General features: G+C 42.1%; 1 protein-coding gene across 3 annotated transcripts in view; it reads left to right on the top strand.

Annotated features, from left to right (window-relative positions):
* The window catches only part of LOC102226763 (ectonucleoside triphosphate diphosphohydrolase 5-like), a 30360-nt gene that overhangs the window by 18830 nt on the left and 887 nt on the right, over positions 1–10643 (top strand). The window contains exons 1-13 of one of the 3 annotated variants that reach the window (XM_023348042.1): positions 622–995; positions 3758–3978; positions 4246–4325; positions 5393–5536; positions 5916–5991; positions 6393–6428; positions 7596–7684; positions 7765–7847; positions 8092–8153; positions 8420–8521; positions 9370–9513; positions 9814–9870; positions 10056–10171. In XM_023348042.1, the coding sequence (XP_023203810.1) occupies positions 3765–3978; positions 4246–4325; positions 5393–5536; positions 5916–5991; positions 6393–6428; positions 7596–7684; positions 7765–7847; positions 8092–8153; positions 8420–8521; positions 9370–9513; positions 9814–9870; positions 10056–10171 (1203 nt within the window). In that variant the 5' untranslated portion in view covers positions 622–995; positions 3758–3764. Of the gene's footprint in view, positions 1–621; positions 996–3757; positions 4038–4245; positions 4326–5392; positions 5537–5915; positions 5992–6392; positions 6429–7595; positions 7685–7764; positions 7848–8091; positions 8154–8419; positions 8522–9369; positions 9514–9813; positions 9871–10055; positions 10172–10643 lie in introns of those variants that run through there. The other 2 variants (XM_023348043.1, XM_023348044.1) reach the window with 2 other exon arrangements.

Raw genomic sequence — 10643 nt, 5'->3', positions numbered from 1 at the left:
CATTGATTTCTGTGCACTTTCGTACTTTGTGCTTGGTTCATCTGAACCATGCTGTAATGCACACTAATGTTGCACACTCCTGTTTCAGCAGGTCATGAATTATAAATAGATGGCAATTATTTCTGGAGTAAAATTAACTACCAAGGAATGACCAAGCCGACGAGCCGGATGATTATGATTTAAAGGTTCCATCTAGTGCTGTTTTTTTTAAAATAAATATTGTACATTGGTAGTAAAACGTAGCTGGGTAATGAGGTATGGATTCCCACTGCAGCCGTATAAAAACGCAAAAAGTTTTCAAAAGGAGCTCTGAAGGAAAGAAAAACAGCTAATCCCGATTCGACTGTATCTGGGTCAACGACGTCACGAGAGGCACAAAAAAATCCAGTTGGTCAGTTTTTAGTGAAAAGATCTTTTGGTTTGAACAAAGGTTCTGATCTCACATATTTTATAGGACTCAACTGGCCCAAACGGAGATCAGAACCAAACCAAATTGCACACAAATTTTTGACATTTTCTAACTATTTAGCCCCACAGTTGATTAAAATGGCTAAATACATCACAAAACTAAGTGACAGTTATAAAATGGTACGAGAAAAAAACAACAACAAGTGAGCATGCTAATGAACTTTGTGCCTCATGTGATGTCACTAAAGTGTTTCCGTGTTTTGCTTTTAGATTTACCATCGATTAAATAAGCAAAACAACATGGCATAAGCTGACCATGAGGCGTTTACGGTGCTCCATAAGTGCCAAAATACCACATATTGATGTTGCAAAACAGCTTAGCTAATCACTTTACCCCATGTTGATGTTTTGTCAGTTTATGACAGATTAGAGAGGAATTACTTCCGGCGGAAGATTAACCTTCACAGACTCGGTAAACTGATGATCCGGACTTCAGGAGTTTTATTACTTAGAACCCGGAGTTTGTTCGGCACCGAACCCAAACTACTCCTGGTACCACTGCGAGAAGGAGCCAGTCGGACATCATGGTGAGGCTGCCGCTTTTAGCCTTTAAATACCACTCTGTCGCGTTAGCTACAGACTCTAACTCTTTGTTATTTCACTGTTTTAAAAGATTTTATGATTAAAAGTTTAGTTTGGTAAACCCGTCGTTTTATTTAACCGCTAACAACCTAATGTTAGCTGGTCAAACTTTAGCCTTTAGCTTTCTAAATGTAGCAGGGGTGCTAATCACCATGACTGTTTACTTACAGCTGTAGCCAATAAAGTTATCTAATAATTATCCTTAATGTTAAATATATAAAGTGAGGGTGTAGAGTGCGTTTAAATTTCTCTTGTGAATATCTCTGTTGAGTCATTTGAAGGCAGTTTTTGTTATAAACAACTATCTTTGCTAAATTGTAAACAGATATTCACAGCCAGAGGCGACCGAAGCTTGTAAGAGGCCTCGGGGCGATAAGGGGGCACTCAGGTTAAAATAAGTTTGCACTTTTAATATAATTTGTGTTCAAATTAACTATGGACTCAATAACAGCTTTCTTAAATGACGTGTACATAAATGTGTTTTACTGCAGGGTATGGTGTCGTCGTAAGTAAAAAAGAGAACAAATAAATGGTTTACAGGGAGGTGTAGCTTACAGAGATATATAAATATATCTTTTTACTCCTGCTATGTGTTTTGTGGCTGTGTACATTTCAAAAGTAGTTCATCTTCTATATGCAAAAAATGTATTTACATCTGGTCGCTTCAAAATAGACTATTTTTATGTCCAATCTCATGTTGTTTCAAGTCGTACCTGACATTTACTTTACTAATTATATTAATTTATGAATTTACTGTTTAACTAAGCCAAAATTATATAAATAAACATTTATGTATTTTTTACATATGCAAATATTAGTGCACAATGAGACAAAATTCTCATTTGCTACGCAGCAGCATGCTATTAATACTCTCTTGATGGATGTTATTTTGTTGGAACATTTTCATGCTGCTTTAGTTGTTAGCTTGTGAAACAGTGTTAATTGAAAATTGTAATTATAATCTCAGTGTATGTAACCTGCCTTCAATATATCTGTCACTTGTAATCCAATTGTCATGTTTACTCTTAAATATTCACTTTTTTCTTTCTTTTTACTTTTTTTTTTCCTCTAATGCTTTCTGGCAGATTAGCTTAGCGATCCCCGCTGATTAGTTTCAGTCACAATCTTCGTAGAAATAAAGTAAGCAGAGCAATCCTGGAATGTGAAACTGTACGAGTAAAACCTTGACTCTAGATTAGGTTTTATACACAGTATGACAGACAGAAAATTATAATTTTTGTAATTTTGAAACTACAAATTATAATTATAATTGGATGCAGTTACATTTATTTATATAGCGCTAATTCACAACAAAGAGGCGTGAAGGACAGAGAACTACGAAATGTCGAGGGCGGGTGTCGCAAATGTAGACGGACCAAATCTTGGCTTGTGCTTTTTATTTACAAAAAAAAATATGCATTTGCCTCTGGGAAAGACTTAAAATTGAAGATCCAAAATGAAAGCGTCCTTATCTACGCTGCTGCGTTAATTGATTCGGCAACAAAGGGGTCAAACGGGTACAGTACAAATGCACCCAATTGCACTGTGGGCACCATTTTTAGTCTGATCAATAGGGATTTATTATCCTGGAGCGCCTGGTGTTTCTGAGGCTCGGTTCGCAGCGAAAGAATTGAGGATGAACACGCTTTGTGGCTCTGGTCTGTGACCTTTGGCTGAGCGTGTTCTGCTGCTATGGAGCCACATATTTAATTTACACCGACACAAGTCGCAGGGGACTGAGGTTGCACAGTCGGAGCGAAGGCATTGTTAAACATGTGTGTCTGTTTTTCAGAGTTCTTATGCAGCCGTGTGAAAATTAAGTATCGTTTTTTTAAAGCTAAATCAGCATGGATGCATATTCAACACTGAAATTTTGTAAAAATCGACTGAGAACCGTGGAGACGATTTTCAATGAAAGTGTGAAATTTTGGGTTGAAACAATGTGCAGAGACCCCGGTCTCTGTTCCATGTGTGTAATTTCGTCTAAGTGCTCAAAATGGATGGAAAGATGTAATAAGAGGCGACAAATTATGTGATTACATGTGAGACGGTGTAATTCCTAGTCAGTCAGATTTAATTGGATATTGTTGTTGTGGCTTTTTTATTTTTTATTTTATTTTGCAGATGCAGCTTTAATGAGCAAACATCGAGACCAAAAAGTGGTTTAAAGTTACATTTTTACCGTCGCACAACAGGGTGACAGTGAAGTACGACTCTGTCCATGGGAAATGGATCTAAAAAGCCTCTCAACTCTGAAACACCTCAGTGAAGTGTTTAGTAGTACAGGTAGAGGGGTTTTGGCAGCGATTATTGGACAACCCTGTAATTGTGAATCCCGTAAGAGGCGCCCGTGTAATTTTAGCAGTATTTGACCGGAGTCCATGGGAATTGAAACATTTTTATGATACATTGTTGAAACTCGGTGTGCCGCCTCCTCTGATTGTTAAGCGACGTGTTTAAACTTTCCGTGCGAGCCGACGCAGACGGTAAACATTGCTTTTGGTTGGCTGGACATCATCTTCGCCTGAGGCGTGGTCAGATCCGACGGCGTAAATAACCCGATGTCTTCTCATGCCTCCGCTACCTGTAATTTAACCCTCGGAACAAAGTCTTCACCCAGTTCAGCTGCTTTTCTGCTGTTCAACACATCTACTTATCAGCCTCCTTTTCTTTTTTTCCCCCCTTCCTCCTCCTTCTTATGCCGCAGAGGGAAGATGAAGCCGTCCGGCCCGCTCCTCCTGCTGGTCCTCCTCGCCGCGGCCGGGCTGAGCCGGGCCCAGTTCAGGACGTCCCTCCTGGATCTGTCCGGGATCCTGCCGAGCCTGAGCCGACCGGCCAACCACAGCCGCATCTTCTACGCCGTGATGTTCGACGCGGGGAGCACGGGGACGCGCATTCACGTCTACACCTTCATCCAGAGCAACTCGGGTAAAACCGGGAAGAGATCTCTCTCTTTCCGGCTCTCTCCTAAAACGCTTCCCCAAAATGTGTGTTTTGGTTGACTAATAGAAGTTTGCTTGGCACCTACTCCATTTTCACACTTCATTAAACCTGTAAATTCAGAGGCCATAAGTCACATAGGCCTTAATTTGCCTGCTAAATCATGCATACGCATGCTAAGAGGTTTGAGGCATTTGAGGGCTTTTAGCAGCTGCTTCATATTTGATGACGTGGGTGGATGTTGTGCCTTTCCAGAGCCGCTGCCTGTTTTGGACAATGAGATGTTCCACTCCATAAAGCCGGGTTTGTCAGCGTACGCCGACTACCCCGAAACGGTGAGCTCATCGTCAGAATGTGATCAGGGACACTTTCGCCGAGGTGAAAGGTCAAGAATAGCCTCTGAAAACAAAGCCGGGAGTTGTTCCTGCTGGAAATAATAAAGAGGAGAGAAATTTGAAATAATGAGGTCTGAAGTAACGTTATTTCTCTGAACTGCTGTCCGGTTTCATCAGCTTAATTAGATTTTTTACAGATGCAACTGTTTATGAGTAAATACAAAAATACATTTTTAATGTCACTTTTACATATTAGTATGTCTATTAGCAGTTGATATGCAAGTAGAAACATGTTAGAGGTTTGGCAATTTCATATTTGGAGCAGTTGATGTCAACGGCTGAATTGACTAAGATGACGAGAATCAAACAGTTGCCTATGTCCATGTAGCAGTGCACATGAATTCTTTATTTTTTACTTTACTACAATACTTTTAACCTGAAATTGTCCCGTTTGTAAGATGGGTTTATAATGCTTTTAAATGATTGACACTTGTGAGTCACAATCAGCTGGAAATCATAATTTACAAAAGTGTACTCTGGTGTACCTCAAGTCTGTGTCCTTCGCCCACTTTGTTTTAGTTTGTTCAAACGATTTCCCAAAATCCTGTCCTGATTAAATGCAGTTTATATGTTGCTGATAAGGACAACAACAATTATTATTCCATACATTGCAAACATTCTTCAGTGTATGAGGGGTCGACATGAGGAGTTTCTGACCCGCAAAGGAAAAATGTCATTTTGAATAAAAGTGAAGCAAAAGGTGCAACAAAACTGTTCTGACTTGTAACTATCTTTCTGTCTCTAAAATGCCTAAATTCGTGGTGCTGTTTCATTATTCATGTTAAAAACATAACATTCATGTTTTCAACCCTGCTGTGTATTTGTAGTAAAACTTGCATTATAATCTTAAGCTTTTATTTCACCAAATTCCCAACAAAGGACGATCCTAGCAAATGAACCTGCGGTATTTTGCCCCCAACTTAAATCCGTCGCGTTTAATCTCTCTACTTCACCAAAGAACCTTCCGGGTCACTGCTGCTCTGCGGTGAACATTTCCGTTCTCACAGGCCGGCGAAACGGTGAGGATGCTGTTGAAGGTCGCCAAGAAGACGGTTCCGCGTCTGGACTGGAAGAGAACCCCGCTGGTCCTCCGAGCCACGGCCGGACTCCGCCTGCTGCCTGCGGCCAAAGCCCAGGCGCTTCTGGACCAGGTGAGACCGTAACGATTCAGCAAAAGTAGGCAGCAGCTCCTCAACATAGAGACGCGGTTTGGCCTTGTAACCTTTTAGTGTGGACGGTACGTTTTTATCCGTCGATGCCGCAGAGGAGAGTTATGCAGCTGTAAGCTCAGTGTCAAAGGCTATCGTTTAAGAGGATAAAGAGGGGGGGGGGGGAAACGGGGTAGCCCTGAGGCACCTTGGAAGATGAATGATACTTTAATAATCTGTCCCAGAGGGAATGAATTAATCCTATCCAGCGGAGGGCACCTCTGGATGAGCTGCCATTACAGCTGATAATGTTCGGCCCGTTTAGCTCCCTTCTTCCTGTTGCGCTCCTCCTCCTCACGTCGCCTCCTCTCCTCTCTCTCAGGTCCAGCTCGTGTTTGACGAATCCCCGTTTCTGGTGCCAGACAACAGCGTCAGCATTATGAACGGCACAAACGAAGGTACAGCATCTGCCCCGACAAGCACTTTCTCCCCCCCTCTGCATTGTTGTTGTTGTTTCAAAGGTGTCTGCATCTTAACGATGCGCCCGATGGATCTTCTGTCAGGACCTTTCGCTTAATGAAAGCGTTTAACTAAATTACAGAAGATTATAGATGTTTTTTGCGATGACGCATTAAAAACAACAAAAGTTTTTCAGCAGAGTCGTTTCAAGCCCTAAAAGCCAGTAATTATGAGGCTGTTGTACAGCCGGATAATTGGTTGGTCAGCATTTTCGGCTGTCCTTGCATGCGCTTGCACTTCACAAATTTGTTTCAAAGTGTGTGTGTGTGTTTTTTTTTCTTTGTCTTCTGAAATTACAGCTTTTTAAATATGTCCCTGTGTTTTTTCTTTTCAAACCTAGGCATTCTGGCTTGGATTTCTCTGAACTTTCTAACAGGCAAGTACTGTAAAGCGAAGTATTTATACAGCTGGAACATTTTGACAATTTGTACGCTCACGACAACAAACAGGCCGACACAAAGCGACCTGTACTTGTTATGTAGAAGAAAGCAATGCAAAATAACAATAACAACAAGCAATAAAATGGCCATTTGGAACAGGTGTAGTAAGGTAAAACCTAAATGGACAGTTTTTGGACAACATGCAAAATGCTTCCCCATCATCCCCAACCTGAAGCACAGCGGTGGCAGCATCATGCTGTATTCCAGTATTAAATTTGTAGAGTTGGTAAAGACCCACCCCAAACACTTCCAGCTGTACTTGTAGCGAAAACACCCTGACTCACTGGGCTGAATATAAATGTATGCCACACTTTTCAGATTTCAGAAATTTGTTTTAAAAAAAATGCGAAAGTGACGATGCATCTTTTTTGCCTCAACTTCACAATGTGAACGGCCAATGTGTGTTTAGAATTTTATCACAATGTGCTTTTGGAATTTGTTGCAAAATTATGAAAATGAGAATCAGGATAAACTTAAAAGTGCAATAAACAACAAATACCGACTTAAAAATTCACCTCTATAAATACTGACATGTCTAATGGGGTAAACGACAAAATAGTTCAGAGGGTAAATCACAAGGCCAACTATACTGTTTATAACAATCGTCAGTTTCTTACTACAATAAGTCGCAACTTCTTATCATTCAATTCTTTCCCTGATAATGATTAATGCACCAATCTTCACATTTAACGCACTTCAGTGTGTTGATCTGTCACCTAAAATCCAAGTAAAATACATGGTTGCAGTTGCAACATGACTAAAAGTGGACAATAAAAGGCTCAAGGCTTGTTAACGAAACATCCAACTGCTTCCTTCGTAACACAGATGACTTGTGTTTTCTCCTGACTCCGTGCGTTTTCCTAACCTGGCGTCCTATTGCGTTACACGCCGGCGTCCATAAATAGAAGCCGATGAGAGCAAGGATGAGTTTGTTCCCTTAAGCCGACTTCTGTGATCTTTCTCGGACGGAGCGAGCCGGAATGTTTTCTCAAACGGTGCGCGTCTGCCGAAGCGGGCCTTTTGAAGATAGCATCTCAGGTGGGAAGTGATCAGCTGCTCCCAGGTGCAGATGCTGGATTACGGTGATTCATTTTGTTTTTCAGGTCATCTGAACGCTCACGCCACGAAGACTGTGGGAATCCTGGACTTGGGAGGAGGATCCACACAGATCACGTTCCTGCCCAAACTGAGGGTCGGCTTATTTTTCTGTACTTTTGATCCACTCTCTGGAAGACTGCGCCAGCTTAATATCACATTTATAATTTGCTGCAGAAAACGATCGAGAGCGCTCCTGACGACAATTATGTTGCCAGGTTTGATTTCCTCAACTCAACGTTTGAGCTGTACACTCACAGGTAACGGATCTCATTATGCAGATGGCATTACTGCTTCAGATTTGTTCTGTCTTTAAAATGCCAATATATGCAAAAGCTTCAAATGATATCTTACAGTTGCAGGATGTAGATGTACTTAGTACAGCTTTTAGTGTCCTCTTAAAGTGATGTTAGTAACAAACCACTATTTTAGCTATAATACAATTTTCACAATGACCGGTTAAATCCATTTGGTTGGTTTCGTGTCTTTTTTTTTTTCCTGCAGTTATCTTGGAAATGGACTAATGGCCGCCCGTCTCTCCACCCTGGGTGCTCTGGGCGCAGAAGGTACAAACGGTTAACCGAGCTTCATTGTCATCGCTTTGCCTCTCAGAGCTGCAGGAACTCACGAGAGTCTTCCTTCACTCCATCTAGATAAAGGGTGTACTTCCAGTTTCCATGCTAATATACATATCATGTTATAACCGGAGATTAGTCAGGGAAGAGCTTCTGCAGAAGCGGTGTGGTATCAGCGAGCTCGGGCCGTGATAAGCTGGTGTGAAGCTGTTGGACCGTTGAGGAGATTAATTGTGTGTGTGCTCTCTCTCTCCCAGGGTTGGAGTGGCAGGTTTTTAAAAGCCTTTGCCTGCCGAGTAAGTTCAGGGACGACTGGAGCTTCGGAGGTCTTACCTACCAAGTGAGCGGAGACCAGGACGGTAAGATCAGTTCAAGTTGTCTACTGAAGGCACCTTGACCCTGTTGGGGTCTTCGCAAGCTTTGTGCCCTCTTATGGGGCCACACTGACCCTGCATGCACTTTTACAAGGTTTCTTATTTTTTGATTGTGTGGTTTTGGGAACTGACGGTCTGACGGGACACCCAACCACCCTATTTCTAATCTGTCCAACCGTGACATCTGCTGCTCTCCTGAGCAGATGGGAGGCTATGAGGCTTAATATTAGGGTTGTTGTAAAAGAATATTTTAGTAATCGAGTACTCTATAGAATATTTTTACAATTATCAAGTAATCAGATCTCTCTCTCTCGCTCCAAAACGCTGATGACGCGGTTCTGAGCGCAGAAAAACTGTTGTACTCCAAGCATCGCCCCACACAATTCAACAATACTTGTTTGTCTCCCAAAACCTCAGAAAACGCTGGACAATTCAGCGTCATGCTGCTAGCGCTTAGCAACATCTCATAGGCGGAAGTGAGAGCGCTGCCCACCACAAATAATGACCCGGGTGGAACATGCGCGCTAAATAATAAAACATAATTTAATGAAACTTCGAGGCAGATCAATTTTCCTCGACAAATTTTAATAATCGAGGTACTCGAATCATTCGACGAATCGTTTCAGCTCTACTTAATAGTAAAGGACACCAGATACTGGTCGGATATAAGTTATAAAAGCATTTCGTAATTTTCCTTAATCATTTTAACTGGCTAAAACAGGGCATGTGATACATTTGAGCATTATCCAGCTTGACATTTCCAAGGGTTTCAGCAAACATTGTTCAAAAAGAACATACATAATTTGCCCGCCTGCCTCCGTTTTGCCCCTCAGGTCGTGCTGGATACAAGCCTTGCTATCAGGAAGTCCTCAAGGTGGTGAAGGGGATTATTCATCAGCCGCACGAGCTCGAAGACAGCAACGTGTTCTACGCGTTCTCCTATTACTTTGACAGAGCTGTGGATGCGGGCCTTATCAGTAAGTGTGTGCGCACACACACCTCCCTGTCCACACCTTACATAATTATACAGCGCCTGAATGCGAGACAGAGGCTGAAAAATGTGAGTCATCTGCTCCTGTATCAGGGGATTTGATGAGCCATAGTTGTGCGGTTATTATAGAAATTGTCGTCCCGCTGCCAGTCTGCACTGAAAGGCCATCAGCTCTGTTATTAGGACTATATAAATGTGCATGTAGATGAGCTGTTGTAATTACTGTTTTGGCATTTTAAATATATAATGATCCCCCCCCCCACTCATCCCTCTCTTCCCATTGTAGATAATGTCCAAGGAGGAACAGTGCGGGTCAGAGACTTCAAGAAGAGAGCGAAAGAGGGTGAGACCGGTTGAGGAATACATCATTACGTTGACAGATCTGCTGCTCCCTGCACTTGACACACAGCGCGCATCTCAATGGACCCTGAGTGGTTTCTATCTGAAATGCTGCCCTCATCTGTCAGCAGAATACAAATGAGTGATTATCCAAGCTAACGGAGATGATGTTGCTTGTCTCCTGCTCAGCGTGCAATAAGATGAGCGAGTTCCCGGCTGTCAGTCCTTTCCTGTGCATGGACCTGACCTACATCACTTGTCTGCTGAAGGATGGATTTGGCTTCAAGGACAGCACCGTCCTGCAGGTTAGGGAACAAAGTGAAGAGCCTTGTTTTATGACACAACAGTCTCTTTTAGGCTGGGGGAGCATTGTGCATTGGTTGGTGTTTTAGTTGAACATAGTTATTTTGGGCGTAAAAAAATCCAAACAGACCTGGTCAGGGCCCAGTCCGACTAATTAACTTGAATTATCGCCCCGAGCCTGAAGTAAGCCAGGCATATTAGTTTTATTTAGCTTTGACTGCTTTTGTTTTTAGGCTACAATTTTAGTAAGCAGTTCAACTTCTCCCGTTTTCAGCTTTTGTTTAACATCCAGCTCCGTTTTGTTGCTTGTTGTAACCGCAGGGTGAGTCAAGCGCAAATCTTCTGGGATGTGTGATTGATAAGAGCAGGACAGGGGCGGGGCCGCGTGCGCTGTGCTTGTTACTGTGTAATGAGCTTCTGCACCTTTATTATACTATAAAGAAATAGATTAACGCAACTTTATGTTGTGCATTC

Source organism: Xiphophorus maculatus, chromosome 15, assembly GCF_002775205.1.
Source record: "Xiphophorus maculatus strain JP 163 A chromosome 15, X_maculatus-5.0-male, whole genome shotgun sequence".
Taxonomy (NCBI): domain Eukaryota; kingdom Metazoa; phylum Chordata; class Actinopteri; order Cyprinodontiformes; family Poeciliidae; genus Xiphophorus; species Xiphophorus maculatus.
Note: the sequence above shows the minus strand (reverse complement) of the source record. Positions and strands in the feature narration are given on the sequence as shown.